At 39.0% G+C, this 18,862-nt stretch overlaps 1 protein-coding gene across 1 annotated transcript in view; it reads right to left on the minus strand.

Annotated features, from left to right (window-relative positions):
- Nucleotides 1–6,714: 6,714 nt before the first annotated feature.
- The window catches only part of GFPT1 (glutamine--fructose-6-phosphate transaminase 1), a 56,835-nt gene continuing 44,687 nt past the window's right edge, over nucleotides 6,715–18,862 (minus strand). Inside the window, exons 13-19 of the mRNA XM_058667912.1 lie at nucleotides 16,548–16,668; nucleotides 14,795–14,952; nucleotides 10,456–10,570; nucleotides 10,094–10,221; nucleotides 8,995–9,162; nucleotides 7,491–7,652; nucleotides 6,715–6,875 (exon numbers count right to left, since the gene is read on the minus strand). Coding sequence (XP_058523895.1) covers nucleotides 6,831–6,875; nucleotides 7,491–7,652; nucleotides 8,995–9,162; nucleotides 10,094–10,221; nucleotides 10,456–10,570; nucleotides 14,795–14,952; nucleotides 16,548–16,668 — 897 coding nt within the window. The 3' untranslated portion in view covers nucleotides 6,715–6,830. The remainder of the gene's footprint in view (nucleotides 6,876–7,490; nucleotides 7,653–8,994; nucleotides 9,163–10,093; nucleotides 10,222–10,455; nucleotides 10,571–14,794; nucleotides 14,953–16,547; nucleotides 16,669–18,862) is intronic.

Here is an 18,862-nt window from a genome sequence, read left to right on the forward strand (position 1 = left end):
TTGATTCCCTATTTTCAATTACACTTTCACATTCAAAATCTGGAAAAAAAATGACCCTATCACAGTCATTAAGTCATATTTAAGTGAGTCTTGGAATCTGAGAGAATGTATCCTGGTACTATGATGCAATCATGAGGATACATATGGACCAAACAGAGCATGAACAGCCCTTACTGTACCTACACTGTCCAGGAAGGGTTCAGTAACTGGGTAACTTTTCTGGGAATCATTAAGAATACATAGCTCCAGCATGCTCCCTTAGCAAAGATCCTACATCACATAAAAACACGGGGGAGAGGTTGGCCTTGTGGCTTAGCAGATGCAATGGTGGCACTCATTCTTTCTTTTTTTTTTTTAATTTTATTTTCATTACAAAGTCAGATACACTGAGAGGAGGAGAGACGGAGAAGAAGTGGAGCTGCCGGGATTAGAACCAGCAGCCATATGGGATCAAGGCAAGGACCTTAGCCTCTAGGCCACGCTGCCAAGCCCGGTGGCACTCATTCTTATAGGTGCTGATGTGCCTGGGAAGACAGCTGAGGACAGCTCAGGGACTTGGGTCCTGCACCCACGTGGGAGACCTGGATGGACTTGGAATGGAGTTCTAGACTCCTGGCTTCAGCCTAGACCACCCATTACCACTGCAGTCATTTGGGGATTTAACTAGCAGATGGAAAATCTCGTTTGCTCTGTCTTTGCCTCTTCCCCCTCTGGAAAATACTTAAAAAAAAATTTTTTTAAGTGAGCGGAGACTATCACTCAATTAATGGCAAAAATGTAACCTTTAATTTTTTTCTGTATTCAAAAAATGTATTTTCTCTAAGTGACACACCAACAAAAAAAAGTGACCTCTTGATTTTCAGGTATATTACTTCTTGGTTTTTATTTAGGAAACAGTAAACTTTCACTGACAGAGTAGAGGAGAGGAGAATCTACTGAAAACTGTTTGCTATAAGGCAGGCTGGACTTGTTGAAATGTGGCCTGTGGAACAAGTACCCCATGCTGGTGGGGTTGCTGGGAGAGTATGAGTAGGTGTTAAAGAGCAGGAGCTAAAGGGTAGACAGTCTGGGGAGCACAGGGGTATGGGGGCAGGCAGCGGGATTAGGGAGAGGAATCTCAATGCCACAGCCTGGTGAAAACAGCAGCACTGTCTCTCTCCTGCAACACAGCGAGTGCTGCAAGCAGCTGGGACAGGGATTCTGGTGCTGTTCCTAGCAGGCTTTTATAAAGGGACCCTGTCCTATCACCAACAGACTCTGTCCTGTAATTGTCCAGATACAAGAGAAACTTGATTGTCCTGCTGTTCACTCACCTCAAATATCCTTCTGCAACTATCAGTTCAGTTAAAGTTTCTGATCATTGCACTCTGGACAGGCGCTGTGTACTACACAGTCCTACAAAGAATTGCAAAAGGCTTGAGAAACTATAACACCTGTGAACTACGGCAGCAAAAAAGCAAAAAATCATTCATCTCAGCTACATGTTGGCAGCGAAATATGGGACAAATGGAGACTTCATGATGGACCATATCAATCAGTGGACCACCTCATCGAGCGAAACTGGCAGTGACTCATAACTGGAGAACTATTAACTCCACTTGAGCACATATCTCAGAGCATGCCCCACATGTGGGACTTGGGGTGGGCGGGAAATCGGGTGGGGCTTCTCCCTCAATATCCCCTTTTACCTCAGCTACATGATGGAAACAATATGGACATAATAGCATTGCCCACCTCCCTATCCCCCTGAACCTTTTTTTTTTTTTCCTTCTCTTTCTTGATTTTCCTTCAACTATAGTTAACTATGTAAAGATTGTCAACAACAATACAATAAAATGGATTATACATAAAAAAAAAAAAAAAGAAACAACTGCAAGCACAGGGAGAGACAAGTAGTTATTTCTTCTGTTTTAAAAGCAACAACAATGAATAAGCTTTGGGCATCAGAAATGTTTACTAACACCTAAACACTGGCTATCTTCTGAATACAGCACAACTTCTAACAAAGCTACATATATGCGCATGCTCCAAATACTGGCACACTGTTTCAGAATGAAATTCTCAGCACACTTTGGGTAATTTATTCACAGTTCAAGCTTAGAGACACTGGACTTAACAATACATGAGGACAAAATGACCAAATGGCTCAGGAAACTAAACATTCATTTCAAAGAACACAAAACTGAAACAAAGCAAGGATGATTCTAACATTTCCACCTCACAAGAGGTATAATTTAAACAAATACCAAGTCTTATTTAAGCAAAAACATTCTAGAGCAGAGTTTCAAAAAGCTAACAGGATCATTCCTATATTCATTCTGAAAACTAGTATAGTAAGAAAAGTAATCTGAGAATGTCCTAAGATGTTTTCATTAGACATTATTCATGGTATATTACATAAAATTTTGATATCAAGCAATTACAGACTTACAAGTTAAAATGGCATACTCTTACAGTCTTCCTAGTTAATCAGGATTTTTCTTTTAACCCTGGCTACTACCGTTTTGAAGTTAATGTTATCAGCCTTACTGGTGGTCACTGAAGATATACTTAAAATTCATCAGGTTAGGAATCCTAGATACTGAAAATTTGACAATTTTTAAATACAGTAGGGAAAATATGGTTCGTGTGTTAAAATTTCTACACTTAAGGCTCTAGCCAGAAAAACAAAGAAATGTGAAATCTGTCCCCATGGGCAAAATATTCTGACCAGTACTCAAACTGTACTAAATGCATGGACATCTTAAAACTAAAATGCCCTTACCATTTCCTTCAGTTTTCTTTGGCCTTCACAAAGCCAGTATGAGCTATGGATTATTTTTAATAAATATTTTTCAATGATATTGTGCTTTTTTAGAAAAACCACTTAGGCTATAGCACACAAGAAATCATTTTCTTAAGTCTCTTTTATTGCTATAGTGTAACCTAATTAAAAAAAAAAATGAGAAAAAAGTGACCCTAACAGAGTTCTTGTTGAAGCAAACACTTCAATTGGTTTTTTTTTTTTTTAAAGAGAAGCAAAAACATATAACAGGGGAATATTACCAAGAACCTAAAACAGGATCCTTTCATCCCAACCTCTCAGACCTAACTCGGGCCAAAGAACGTGTATTTACTGTAAGTCAACTATTTGAGAGGATTTTAAATAATCAACACAAAGAAATGATAAATGTTTGAGGTAATGGATATGTCCCAATTACCCTGATCTGATCATTGCACATTATATACCTGTGTTGAAATGTCACACTGTACCCCACAAATATATATACATTATCGTCAAAATATTTTTTTAAAAAGGATAAGGCAATATGATGTCATAAATAACCTAAGAAAGCTAAAAGAGAATGCCTGTATTGCTCTCTTAAACAATAGCCTCGCTGGCGTGCCAATTCCCTTTCAGGAGCAGCAAGGCTTGATTGCTTTTCACCTTTGCACTATCAATTACTGCTGTCCTGGAGTACCATAAATTCAAACACCCTGCAACAGTCAGGGCTGGGCCAGATCAAAGCCAGGAGAAAAATCCATCTGGGTCTTCCACGTGAGTGGTAGGCGCCGCAACATCCGACCTTTCATCTGCTGCTTCTCAGGATTGCAGGAGCCAGAAGCTGGATCAGAGGTAGTATAGCCAGGATCAAACTACCACTTCCCATTTGAGATGTGGGTGTTCCAAGCAGCAAGCAGTCTAACTTAACTACTCTTCGACCATACCCAGGCCTACAGTACCACAGGTCTATACAGCCTGTGAACTAGTATACCTTGCAAATACATTTCCCTTTTTATGAACACAGTGTATCTCCAAACCTGGACCATTACTTACATAAACAAATCCATGCACCCAATGCACACTTAACACACACCCCAGCTCTATCCCCTCCTCCCCCCCCCTTTCACCCTGTGCTTCCCAAAGGACTTCATGTCAAGTGACAAGTTCACCTGGGGGAAAAATGGGAGACTGCTCTAAAGATGAAATTTTTGACGCCTAGCAGTGACTCACCCACAAAAGATAACTAATAAATATTTGTGAACAGAGTTAAAACAGCCTAAAATTAGCTAACTTTTCTTTATTCTTTATTCCTATGGCATAGGTAACTTTAAAACAAAGCAAAACAAAACAAAACAACAACAACTGGAAAGCTGACTCTAAAGCAACAATCAGTTACCGGGCAATGTGTTATAGATACTGCATATGCCCCCTAAGGATTCAGGCATGAGGATCTCTAAGTTGCATATGAGTGAATCTGAACTTTAAATGAACTTCACGAAGGAACTTCACACAGATGACACTTTTTGTAGAACATCTATTCTGCAAGAGTTCCTTGTCCTATATTACACTGGTTTTTACCAGACATTCTCACTCAGTTTGCCTCATCCCAACAACATAACAATGTATAAAAGCATTTAAGAATTATCACATCAAATGAGGTAAAGTATAAGAAAAAGGGAGAGGGAAGAGACTTTATGTTTGTCCATAAAATATCACTTTGCTCTTCATTTAAATTTGTAATATTCAGTTAATTCCTACCCTGGTTGTGTGTGTGTAAGAAAAAGAAGGAGAGAGAAGAGAAGAGAAAAATGCAAAGTGACGGTTCATTTTACATATTATTTTAACTTAGAAGACCGAGTCAAACCGTAGAGTATGAGAAGTGACCCATGATCTCACTAACATGAAAAATTTAAACCAGCTATGCTCACAGGAGACAGAACAGTGGTTAGCAGAGGCTAGGGGGAGATGCGGAGAAACTGGTTAACTGATATAAAGTCACAGCCAGGTAAGAGCAACACATTCTGAAACTGAAACAATATTGTTTCAGAAAGAAGTACATGAAAGGATCCTGAAAGTTATCATCACAAAGAAATGATAAACGTTCAGGGGGAAGGATAACCTAAAAATGCTAGGTTGATTGTTAAGACTACAGATAGCTGTACCAAAACAATACACTGTAACCTATGGGGAAAGATGTACAATTATTATCTACTAACTTGAAAAAAAATACAACAAGCCCATACAAATTGTGTAAAATGCTAGTATACCAGACATAAGACGTTATACTACACAGATACTAAAACTAGTAAGCTTACATAGAACTAAAACTAGTAAGATTACAAGGTATTTTTAGAAACAAAGCAGATAAATATCACTACAGTATTATATATAGGATGTAAATAGTGACCTTACTTTACTATTAAAAACAGATTGCCAGTTTGCATCTAAGAGTGCTTCCAAATTCCTCCAACTACGCCAACCCCTTCCTCAACTATAAAACACAAGCAGAATTGTGAGCACGTCCCGCAGCCATCACAGCTATTCACAAAACCTTAACCTAATTAAGAAATTCAAACACACACACACAAAAGCAAAAAGCCTGTGCTTAAACTTACCTTCACAACTGAAAAGTGAAAATTACTAAAAAAAAAAAAAAGGACTTAACCAATACAAAAATGCATTCTCCCAGCCCACAAGATCTGTTCCCCTCCGCAAAAAAAACTCCATGAAGAAATTATTAACATTCGTCTGGGTGATAAACTAACATTCTATTTTAAATATTTGAATCCAAATTGTTGACTTCTGTTTCTGACACTAACCAGTGAAAGGCACATCAATACCCTTTTATACGTATCTTCTTCATTCCCAAATAAACTTCAGGGGTAAAGCACAAAAAACATAGATAGAAAAAGCAACTTAGAGGTAACAGTAAATGTGATGCCATCCTTCACTAGCATGGTAGGAAGCACTCGGCTTTTGTTAGGCCTGGCTCACCACTTAAAGATACACAATTAGTCAAAGGCTTTCAATTATTTCCAATGATTGAAACAACTTCCAGACTGGCACTAAGTGTAACATCGTTTTGATGCAACAAGGCAATGAAAAAAAGCTTATATTAACGACAGGAAATTTTCCCTTCCTTGACATATACTGTATATATGAAGACCAATTTGAGACATATGATAGCAGCTTTATGCTGTGGTTTTCAAGAATAAGACAAAACAAAGTCACTTAACAGTTAAGAAATACAAAACTATAGATACAAAGAAACAAACACCATTTTTAAGATATCAGAAAATAGGGCAAAGGATATCGAACATGTACACACCTCAACTTTAAATTCACAATCCTACTGTCATTACCCAAAGCAGCTCAAATTTAAAGCTCGTGCTATAAAATTGTGCAAAAATGTTCTGTTGAAGATTGGAGAACACCAATGCACTATTGCAATATTTAGCTTCCTAAATTAGCTTCAGCTACAGAACACAGACAGCAGGTTTGAGAAACTAAGGTTAACCAAACTCAGAAACAAATTCCACCAAGAAAATTGTTCATTTTTTTGTTGTACAGTTTCATCTAAAAACAAAATAAAATAAAGCTTCAAAATAAATCACAGCATCTTCTATTTATACATAAGTTAGCAAAACCTTCAGTAGATGTCCAAGTATTAGCAAACTTTGCCATGGCTTTAGAGATTCCAAGTTAACTGCACTACTGTCTCACTGGTCTGAATGAATAAAGCAAGGTAAAACAAATGCCAATCATTTAAAAACATACAATCATCTCAGATTGAAGAGGAGGAATCAGAAACTCATAGCCCAGCATTCTTTACAGAAAATGAGTTAAAATTTTCCTCATAGATTCCATTTTACGGTCTCCCCCAACAAATCACTGGAAAAAGCATAAGAGGTAATTTGACAAAAATCACAATTGAGTGGAGTAATTGTAACTGATATATAAATAAGGATTTACTAAAAAAAGGCTTCAAGGAGTGATACTTCAGATCAAGGTTTCAAATACAAAAGGTGTTTTGTGTTGCTTAATCGTCCAGAGATTCAGACGTTCCTTACTCTACAGTTACAGATTTGGCAAGATTCCGTGGGAAATCAACCTGCAAAACAATTTCAAGAAGCAAGATTTGAGAGCTTACACAGACTTGGGTTGGGAAATGAAGGAAAACTTCTCAGTGAGCTATTTGGTTCCTAAACAATAAACAGTGTGCTCTTTACCCCTTTGTTAGACTATAAGAAACTACATTAGAAAATATAATCATATCTTGAAAAAGTTAAACAACTAGGAAAAAGAATTCCACAGTTTTCAGTTTGCATGGAAGAGCTGACACGGTTCTCTACAGAGGTAGCAGTCCTCAGGTGAAGCTAAAAACAAAAGAGCAGTATGTTCTGGCCTCCGCAATGACTGGAGGATTAGGAATGCTACAAGTTTTATAATGTGGTGGACAGCTTCTTATGGGAAGAAATGGCTCCTCCCTATCCCAAATACCAACAGCTACTCCATTTAGAAACAGTGGGTAATGCTAACAAAACCGATGGAGATCCTGCTAGGTGGTTCGTGTCTCACAGGTAAGACGTTATGACAGATCTACAAATCTGGCCAGTCGCATAGCAGATGGATTTCTCAAATGTTACTGTTAAAAATTTAGAAGAAAAACTATCAGGATGTACCCAAGTAAAAAAAAGATTTTCATGATTCCTGATGCGTCACTTACATCATAGCCTCTCAGCACAGCGAGATGGAAGGCCAGCAACTGTAAGGGGATCACACTGAGAATGCCCTGCAAGCAGTCCACGGAGTGCGGCACCTTGATCGTTCTCTTCGTGTTCTTAATGGTCTCCGTGTCCTCCTTATCACATATCACCACAGGGCGCCCCTGGGAAACAAAATTACACACACATACACAATACCCCTGGTGAGCAACGGCAGGGCTAGAAGAAATGTGTGAACTCTGCAGGGCAAACTGCACACATAGCCCGACAGATTTTATTTAAACTAACAATTTTATGGGGCAAATTTGATTAACATCACTCAGGTAGCGGGGGCATGGGGGGGGGGGAATGGAAGCTTCACTAATTTTTTTAAAATTTAGAAGATTAGGACCCACTGCAATAGCCTAGTGGCTAAATCTGAATCTTGCATTTACCAGGATCCCATATAGGCATTCATTTGTGTCCTGGCTGTTCCACTTCCCTTTTAGCTCCCTGCTTATGATCTGGAAAAGCAGTAGAAGACAATCCAAAGCCTTGGGACCCTGCACCCACATGGGAAACCCAGAAGAAGCTTTTAGTTCCGGATCAATTCAGCTCTGGCACTTGTAGCCACTTGGGGAGTGGAGCAGTGGATGGAAGATCTTCATCTCCTCTATACATACCTGCCTTTACAATTTAAAAAAAAATTTAAAAATCTTGAAAAAAAAATCAGAAGATATGTGAATTTAGGAAGACACCATCAAAGTTCAAGTTCATAGCTGGTATGATAGCTCATTTGGTTAATCCTCCCCTTGCAAGTGCCAGGATCCCATATGGGTACCAGCTTGTGTTTGCCTGCTCCACTTCCCATCCAGCTTACTGCTGTGCCCTGGGAAAACAGTAAAAGATTGGTCCAAAGCTTTAGGACCCTGTTTCCATGCGGGAGACCCAGAAGAAGCTCCTGGCTTCTAATTAGCTCAGCTCTGGCTGTTGCAGACATTTGGGGAAAGAACACAGGAAAGAAGATTTTTCTCCATCTCTCTGTAAACCTGCCTTTCCAATGAAAATAAATAAATCTTCAAAGTTCAAGTTCATTATCAGTAATGTTGTACTTAGGGAGTAGTGTCTTTTAGGATTTATATATAAAGTCAATTGATCTGAAAATTCAAGTGCAGCTTTCTTATTAATGAAAAATCTAAGTGCCAGATTTCTCCTGAAATATTAAAATTTAAAAGGAGTTACCATGTTAATTGATAGAAAACAGAATTTAGAAACTAAGATTTCAGTTTTACCCGTGGCTCTAACTGATGTCTGAGGTAGTTCCTGCAAGAACTTTGAGTATGTATCTCACATGGAAACCACAACAGCTGTTTTAAAAAAACAAATGACTTCATGAGTTCATGTAAATGTGTCTTTCAGGTCTGATTTCGAGCACCAGTCAACCACTTTAAATGTCAAAATTCCAACAAGCTTTAGCAATCAGGTTCCTAGATTAGCAAGGTATCCTCCCAGCTGCCCCTGACGTACCTGCCGGGCAACCACCTGCTGGAGAGCATTCTGACATTTGGCATAAGTGTGGTCTCTCATGATGATCATGATGACAGGCATGAGCTTGTCCACCAGAGCCAGAGGGCCATGCTTCAGCTCTCCGGCAAGGATGCCCTCAGAGTGCATGTAAGTGATTTCTTTGATTTTCTAATAGGAAAGAACAAGATTAGCTTTCAGTTCATTTTTCAAAAATTCATACCCTTAAGTCAATTTCATAGAAAATACTTGATATGTTAACTTACTTATATGTCTACTTAACCATAAGTATTTAAAAATCACTATCTGTAAATACAGCTAACAAATTAACAATTTCTGTAATATCAACAAGTAAATGGAATTTTAAAGCACCATAAGAATTTTTTTCTAAGACACCATCAAGAATACATGCAATGCCTGACACAAAAGCCTAGTGGCTAAATCTTTGCCTTGCATCCACCAGGATTCCATATGGGAACCAGCTTGAGTCCCAGCTACTCTGCTTCCCATTCAGCTCCCTGCTTACAGCCTGGGAAAGCAATGTAGGATGGCCCAAAGCCTTGGTAGCCTACACCTGTGTGGGAGACCTGGAAGAAGCTCCTGGCTCCTGGCTTTGAATTGACTTAGCTCCGACCATTGCAGCCCCTTGGGGAATGAACCAGCAGGTGGAAGATCTTTCATCATTCTGTCTCGCCTTCTCTCTGTAAATATGACTTTCCAATGAAGAACTATACTATAGTAATAATACAGGGAAACTCAGTGAGCTAGGAAGGGATTGGGGAGAGGGTAGGGAAAATCCTAGGGCCTATTGAACTGTATCATAAAATAATAATAATAATAATAATAACAAGATGTAAAATTTTTTTTAAAAACATGCAGTTCACAAGTGTTTTTCCATTTGCTTCACGTTTCATCTCACATTATGTAAAAATGTACCCTTTCTGAGTTAAGTTCTCTGTTATACCTTCTCAACATAAACCAAAGCAAACTGCGCAAATACTGAGGCAATTTGGAAGTTCCACCTACTTCATTCATCCAACCTAAAACCATGATCCAGCATCAGGTCAACAAACTGAAATTCATCACATGGAAGACAACTTACCAGAGCCCCTTCCAGACAAGTAGCATAGTGATAGCCTCGCCCCATGATCAGAACTGACTTCTGATGATAGAGTTCTGTTGCCAGTTTCTGAATTTCATCATCCATGCTCAGTACTTCCTTAATCAAATCTGTAAAAAAAAAAAAAAAAAAAAAGTAACAATAGCAAAGGCAATAAACTGGACAGTACAACAGCAATAATACTGTTTCTATTCTTCCAGGGTATGGGTGTGGCATTTCTCACAACATGGGGCAGAAGTATAAAGTTTTCACAAAACAGTTACATACAGTTTCAGGGATAAGAGAAGTAACCCCTTATCCACTCCTTTAGACAAGCAAAGACTAATCCGTGAGCATCTTCCTACCTGGCAGCCGTTTCAATCCAAGCATAATCTCTTTACGTCTCTCTTGCATGGAGATTCTGTCATCACACATCATGAGAGCAAACATCACCAGGGACACAAACTGGCTGGTGTAAGCCTGAAACACAGGAAATAGCAGCACAGTCAAGTGAAGTTATACCTCAGAAATATTAACTTAAAACAAAAAAGAAAAGAAAAAAAGGAAAGGAAAGGAAAGACAATTCCCATGGGTTTAACAGTACACATTACCCATGGTTTAAAAACAACACTGATAAAGATAAACTGAGACAGTATTTGGGAAATTTATCACTATTCTTCTTTATCGAAACTCCAACAAATGACTTAATCCTTACTTCCCAGATACAAATGTTTTATACTTTATCCCCATGGGATGCTTATGAATTTTCTAACAAATCCAAAAAATGAAGAGAAAGAAATATTCTAAAGAAAAGAGAGCAGACAAAGTATCTGCACATGTTAACCAAAATAAGCTGTCTGTATTTCAAAAAGTCCAAGTCCTGGCTGAGAGGATTTGCTCTGGTATTGCTGGATTTCTTTAAATTTGATTTTTCACCATTACTTACAACTTAGTCCTTAACAATCCCCCTTTCTTCCTTACATAAAAATTTGTTTTAAAACAAGAACTTCAATTGTAGAAAGATAAATGGAATTGACAACAATCTCCAATCCTATTATTATCATTGATAGGAACATTTATGAATACGGCTTCCTAGCTTCAACTGGTTTTTTTTCTTTATGTTGTCAAGAAAATTATTAGATACATTTTATAACTTGCTTTTATTCCCAATTAACAGGCTGAGTATTTCTGGGGGAAGAAATTGTACCTTTGCGGCCTGGTAATGGCTCAATAGCTAAATCCTTGCCTTACAAGCACCAGGATCCCATACGGATCATTAGTTCATGTCCCGGCTGCTCCACTTTCTATCCCATCCAGCTCCCTGCTTGTGGCCTGGGAAAGCAGTCGAGGACAGCCCAAAGCCTTGGGATCCTACACCCACATGGGAGGCCCAGAAGAAGCTCCTGGCTTCAGATTGGCTCAGCTCCAGCCATTATGGCTATTTGGGGAGTGAACCAATCAGCGGATGGAAGATCTTTTTCTGTGTCTCTCCTTCCCTCTAAAAATCTGTCTTTCCAATAAAAATTAATCTTTAAAAAACAAAAGAAGTTGTTTCTTTCTAGGAGTCTGATAACCTTCACAATTCCTGTTTAGGCCTTAGATGCCTCACAATTAAAGGTATATGGTTTTGATAAGATTATCAGGAGAATTAACTAAGATCAAAATCAATCAGTCAGTAAAATACTCCATACATAGATCTCAAACATTCAGAATCTCATTGGTGGATATTTGAACCCCTTGAACGCACTGGGATCCCATATAGGCGCAGTTCGAATTCTGGCAGCTCCACTTCCCATCCAGCTCCCTGCTTGTGGCCTGGGAAAGCAGTCAAAGACAGCCCAAAGCCTTGGGACTCTGCACCCATGTGGGAGTCCCGGAAAAGGTTCCTGGCTCCTGGCTTTGGATCGGCGCAGCACCGGCCATTGCGCTCACTTGGGGAGTGAATCATCAGACGGAAGATCTTCCTCTCTGTCTCTCCTCTCAGTATATCTGACTTTGTAATGAAAATAAAACAAATCTTCAAAAAAAAAAAGAAGAAAAGAAAAAACTTTAATCTGTTTAAAAAAAAAAAAAAAAAAGAAGACCTTTACTGTTGAGGCCAGGGCCTTGGGGCAGAGGATTAGCTTGCTGTACCACAGTGCAGGCCCCAGTACTTACAACTTTTTGACCCAAAACTTATCTAGAAGATTTTCAAGTTTCAGGCCTCCTCGGACTTTATTTACATTTTTATTATTAAACTACAAGAATTACTATGCTGTGGTCAGCTATAAGAGTTATGTATACTTCTAACTTTAGGAAATTCATTGTTTTGTTGTTTACTTAATGACTTTCTATTGCTCTCCTCCAGACAGGAGATCTTGACATTGATGACTATTTCCTTATCATAATGTGGATATGAGATACCCTCCCTAATAAAGTTACAGTTTGACAATGTTCCTGACTTCCCCACAGCCTCTACCTATCCCTACACATCTATAATGGCCACAGGCAGGGGGGAAGACTTACCTTATTGTGGAAGTGGATTTTGAGTCCCTAGCCTCCAAATATAATGAGTACATTATATTCCAAATTCTTGTGGTTCTCACTCTACCTCTTCCTACTGTAGTTTACTTTTCATTAAAATCATTAATCATAAAATATACTCTCAGGGCTGGGGGAGAGCCCAGGTATGCTGGACTCCTGGGATGCCCATAGATCACCCTACCTGTAACCAAAAATGTTATTCTGTAAAACCACTGTTTCTTTTTTCAGACTAAAAATATCTCAAAACCAGTTATGTGTAAATATCAAACATAATAATAACATAAACGCACACGTTTTCCACCATGTTGCAGTTACAGCCTAACTTCCAACTTCAATTTAGTATTTTTCACTTCATCAGTAGATACCAGATTAATTGTGAGCACAGTTGTACCCCATATTTAGAATTTACTGAGGCTTGGAAGAACTTAACAGGAAAACGTTGACTCTGGACTTTTAAATTTGCTTCTTCTTTTTATTCAGCCAAAAAACACAAAGCTATGTTGGTTTATTTATTTTCTTAACAGTCACCAACAGTCAGCACTGTGGTTAGATTCTAAACACCTGCAATAACATATAAAAAATGCTGAACCTGCACACTTGTGCCCATCAGTTCCTGCAGAAATATCAAATTGTCCATGGTCTGGTATTAAGAGGGAGTCCATAACATCCCTCTAATCCTGACAGGTTTTCAGGCAAGGCTGGAATTCACAAGCAAGATCAGCACTAGGCCAAGGGACCGGAATCAAGGATCTCCATTTACCCTCTAGTTTAGTTCATTTTTTTAAAAAAATATATTTATTTTTATTGGAAAGTCAGATACACAAAGAGGAGAGACAGAGAGGAAGATCCTCCATCTGCTGACCCACTCCCCAAGTGGCCGCAACAACCAGAACTGAGCCAATCGAAGCCAGGAGCTAGGAGGCTTCTCCAGGTCTCCCACATAAGTGCAGGGTCCCAAGGCCTGGGGCCGTCCTCGACTGCCCTCCCAGGCCACAAGCAGGGAGCTGGACGGGAAGTGCCAGGATTAGAACCAGCAACCATTATAGTTGCATGGGTGGTTCAGTGGTAGAACCAGCGACCATAAGGGATCCTAGCACATGGAAGGTGAGGACTTCAGCCACTAGGGTACTGTGCCAGGCCCAGCTCCTTTTTTGAAAAAAGAAAATAAATAGCATAAAACAATGCCCACTGTTCCATACATACAAGATGTAACCACTGGGGGAAACTGAGTGCAGACCATGTGGGACGTCTCTATACTATCTTTGCCAACTTCCTTAACTCTATACTTAAGTCAAAATAAAATTTGTTTAATGAAATGCAAAAAATTACTGATACAAACAGAAACATGAATGAATCTCAAAAGCTTTAACCTGACAAATGAAAAATGTCAGTTACAAAAGACATGTATTATACAAGTCCATTTGCAAGAAATTTCTGGAAAATCACATGCAATAATCACTCATCTTGAGGCTGAAAGGTAGGAGAAACTGACTGTAAAGGGACACAAACTTAGGTAACTGAAATCTTCTAAAATTGAATTCTGGTCACAGCTGAACAGAGAAAAATTAATAAAACTATATACTTAAAAATGCTGAATGCTATGCTTTGGAAATTGTACCTCAACAACAACAAAAAAGGTTACTGGGAGACCCGAGGGGATTATATGTATTAATATAAAAAGTTTTTAGCTCAGGGAAAGACACTTGCATTCCATATCAAAGCGTCCAGGGTCAACATCCAGCTCCCTGCTAATGCACACTCTGGAAGGCTTCAGTGATGGCCTGCATGACTAGGCTCCCTCCAGCCACCCATAAGAAACATCTAAACTGAGCTCCTGGCTTCTGGTTTTGGCCCAAGCCAGGGAAAGCGGGAGCATTTAGGGAGTGACCAGTGAATAGAAACTATTCCTCTGGCTCTCAAATAACTAAGTGATGAATGAGGATAGCCAGCAGAGACCTTTCCAAATGGACTTACATTACAGACATCTGTCCCTTTCGGCATTAGCTCTAAGAGAAGGGGGATGGAAAGTAAAACAAGTCTACCTATTCCTGAATCCTAAGTTTCACAATAATTATATTTGAGTATGTGTTCTACAACTGCTAACACATAAAAATTAAGTTCCAAACTACAAATACTGTAATTAAATAAAATACTCAGAAAAGTAGTAAGTCAAGACTTCACCTTTGTACTGGCCACGCCAATCTCAGGACCAGCATTAATGTGAACTCCACAATCTGTCTCCCTTGAGATAGAACTGCCAACTGTATTCGTGATCCCCACGGTTAGAGCGCCTCTCTCCTTACAGTATCGAAGTCCCATCAGTGTATCTGCAGTCTCACCTGTGTTAAAAGAATCACCAATGTAAGACACAGGGCAGTTTCCATAGATGCTGTTTCTTCAATGTCAAGATAAACCAACTGCTTTCATTTTTTTTAAAGATTTATTTATTTTTATTACAAAGTCAGATATACAGAGAGGAGGAGAGACAGAGAGGAAGATCTTCCATCCGATGATTCACTCCCCAAGTGAGCGCAACAGCTGGTGCTGTGCCGATCTGGATCCAGGAGCCAGGAACTTCCTCCAGGTCTCCCACATGGGTGCAAGATCCCAAAGCATTGGGCTGTCCTCAATTGCTTTCCCAGGCCACAAGCAGGGAGTTGGATGGGAAGTGGAGCTGCCGGGATTAGAACCGGCGCCCATATGGGATCCCGGCACGTTCAAGGCAAGGACTTCAGCTTCTAGAACACGCCACCGGGCCCTACTTCATTTTTAATTAATTAGTTTATTTTCATTTTATTTGAAAGACAGAAATCTATCATCCACCAGGTTTCTTCCTAAATGCCTGGGCCAGGATGAAGTCAGGAACCTGGATCTCATTCCGGATCTCCCAAGCAGATGGCCCAGACACTTGAGCCATTTGCTCCTGTTCCCAGAACGTGTATTACAAGGAAATCGGTTTGGATGTGGAGAAGCCATGACACAAACCAGGCACTCCAATATGGGCTGTGGGTGTCTTAATTGCTGTAAAACTGCTGCTTCATATCAGCACACTTTCAACACCATCACTTCTTTCAGGCAAAGCATAAAACACGAGTTTAAAATATACTTTACAGGATCTATTTTCCTATTCTACCTTTGAAAATACAGCTTTTCTCTACTAATTCATAAAGAACTAATACTGAAATAAATTTATACTTGTCATGTCAGTTAATACTAGTTTATCTTTAATCATCAGTTTTTGCCATGACACACTAGAATAGCTACAATGACTAACCTTCTCTTCAAGTCTTTAAAATTAATATACTTTTGGGAAGATGTATAGCTTAGCAGTTAAGGAACCACTTGTTCTCAAGTCCCACACTATAGCGCTTGGATTCAAGTTCCAGCTCCACTTCCCACTCCAGCTTCCTGCTAATGTGCACTATGGGAGCCAGCAGTGAAGGCTCAAGTAGTTGGTCTCTGGTATAGGTGGGAAACCTGGATTGGGCTGCCAGTTCTCAGCCATTGTGGGCATTTGTGAACCAGCAGATGGCAACACAGTATCTCTCCTTCCCTCTTTGTATCTCTGTATCTAAAATTAAATTTTAGGTTCTGGCACCACAGTATAGTAGGTTAAACTTCCACTTGTGGCACTGGCATTCCGTATAGTCATCAGCTGATATTCAGCTCTCTGCTGATGCCATAGGAGGGCAGTGGAGATGGCCCAGGTCCTTGGATCCTTGCATCCACTGGCGGACCAAAAGAGGCTCCTGGCTCCTGGCTTCAGATTAGCCCAGGCCCAGGCATTTTTCTCACTGGGTAGTAAACCAGTAGATGGAAGACCTCTCTCTCTTCTCTCTCTGCAACTCTGCCTTTCAAATAAAAACACATAAATCTTACAAAACATTTAAGAAGAAAGTATCAAAAATTTAAATTAAAAACAAAAATACCATACCTGACTGACTGATGAAAAAGCAAACATCATCTCGAAAGACTGGTGTGTTTCTATCCAAGAAATCACTGGCCAGTTCTACCATCACAGGCAACTCTGTCAGCTCCTCAAGAACTTGACGCGTCTGCAGACACAACATGGCTTGGTCACACAAGCTTCCTTTCAATACTATTTTACATAGGCCCTCTTTGAAATTATTGTATGGTTTTTACTTTCTCAGTTATAAAAATGATACATGAGCAATGTCAGAAACACAGAGTAAAGCACAAAAAGTAAAACAATAAGAATCTTCACACCTAAAACAAAAGCACTGTTAACACTTTATTGTCATTTACACAACAAACAATGCATACATTCTTACAAGCATACACACACACATATAAAACATAGAAAATGTACTGTTCTATGTCAGCTTGTACGTGATTGCTAACATCCCAACTCCAAAGCTTTACAACAACCAAAAGTCATTTGGCAATGGAGTCATTGAGGAATTTAATGATATAACAGGTGCACAAATATTAAGTGAAAATTTAGAAATGTTAAAAACGTACCATAATCATAAAGTAGCACTTCCCAAAACAAGTCAATATACTTTCAGGAACCCTGTTTAAGAGGGCACAATGTTTTCAAACCTTGTAGCATAGCAAGGAGGGATTGAAGTGAAGGGGAATATGCTTCTGTTCGAAGGGCACTTCAATTCTTTACCAAGTTTCCATTCTAGCTAAAGTTCTCCTAACTAAATATCAGAAATCTTAACACAACAGAAAAAAATAAACTTAGGGTACAAAACCTTCAGGCTCCAATGGTGTATGCTGCCTGACCCCCAACTCTGAACACCACATCTTCTGGATGCCTTTCAGCAGCCTCTCTAGGCATGCGGCCCTAGCCCTGTCCAGCCCCACCCTATGCTCCTGCCTCACAGCCCTTTAACTGCTGCTTGCCCACAGAGTGAAACAGAGTGACTTTGTTTTAGAATATTAGGTAACTAGTTTGGCACTTTTTTTAAACATTATATCATTACGTATAGAAAGTCTTAGAAAATAGAATCTTCCTATTTTTAATTATCCTTTTCCATTGACGCATTTTATTTAATTATACATGTTACTGTCATTAAAATACTAAGTGCGCTCCCACCAGCAAATGTAACTCCCTATTCACACACACCAGTTTACAATATAACTGTAACACTGGAATTATACTCTTCAAAATGAAGAGAAAGACACAAATATGACAACTTATCAGATTTCTTTTTTTAATCAGATTTCTTAAAATAAAAAACTCAGAAAAATTTCAAGATACACCTATGCTACTGCAGAGTTTGTTCTTTAAGTGGTAACTACTGCTTACAAACACACAGAATGACTTATTCATCATAACAGAAAAAAACGATACTATAAAACTGTGCTGCTATAAAACTCAGAAACAAAATTTTGGAAAGCATATTAGACTTAGAATGATGTGAATGCAGGTATTACTCAGCATACAGAGGACATATTCAAAAAGTCATGTATATCTGTCATGCACGTTTGATTCTATCAAAAAGCAAATATGTAGAACAGAATTAATTCAAGATTTCTAATGTTTGTTAAGTATAGTAGTCTTGCAAACTACGAAATACAAAACAAACGTTTACCAATTCAAATTCAATCATGAGAAAAGAACTGGAGAATTCTAACATAATTCCAGCCCCAAAAATTCAGGCACAGCATTAGCAGAATCAAGTAATCTTTTTTTTTTTTAAATTTCTAAATAGAGGGCTCATTCAGCAAAAGATCTATGCCACCACTGAATGAGCTCATCTTTTCTTAAATCTGCACTGAAGTCTTCAACTCATTCTGCTTCCCATGCTCCAAACAATAAGCCCTCAGACCTCTTCCTTCAATATTGCACAGACTTTCCTTTCAGGATCACGTAATTTGGGGTATGGGGACGGGGTGGCCTCAGAGAAAAGCAAGCTTATTGGGATGCAAAAGCTGACTTCCACACAGTGTCACAAATAAAAAATTACTATGTCTGAATGTTGGGAATCAATTCTAGAAGCAGAAAACGAATGAAAAGGTCTTCTATCAACAGCACATAACAGGTTCTGTATAAGGAAACTATTTCTGGATCTAATTTATTGACCTAAATATCATCACACTGCAGTGCTTCCTCACTGACAACAAGCATCTTTCATACAGATTTTCAGATTCCAAAATAACAATTTAAAGACAAAGTCTGATAAAAAGCAGAAATGCACCCCTACATAAAAATCCTGTTGGGGCTCTCATGTTACTGGCAACCAGATTGGGGCTGATAAACATTGCAAAATGAAATTG

The sequence above is a fragment of the Ochotona princeps genome, chromosome 8 (genome assembly GCF_030435755.1).
Source record: "Ochotona princeps isolate mOchPri1 chromosome 8, mOchPri1.hap1, whole genome shotgun sequence".
Taxonomy (NCBI): Eukaryota; Metazoa; Chordata; class Mammalia; order Lagomorpha; family Ochotonidae; genus Ochotona; species Ochotona princeps.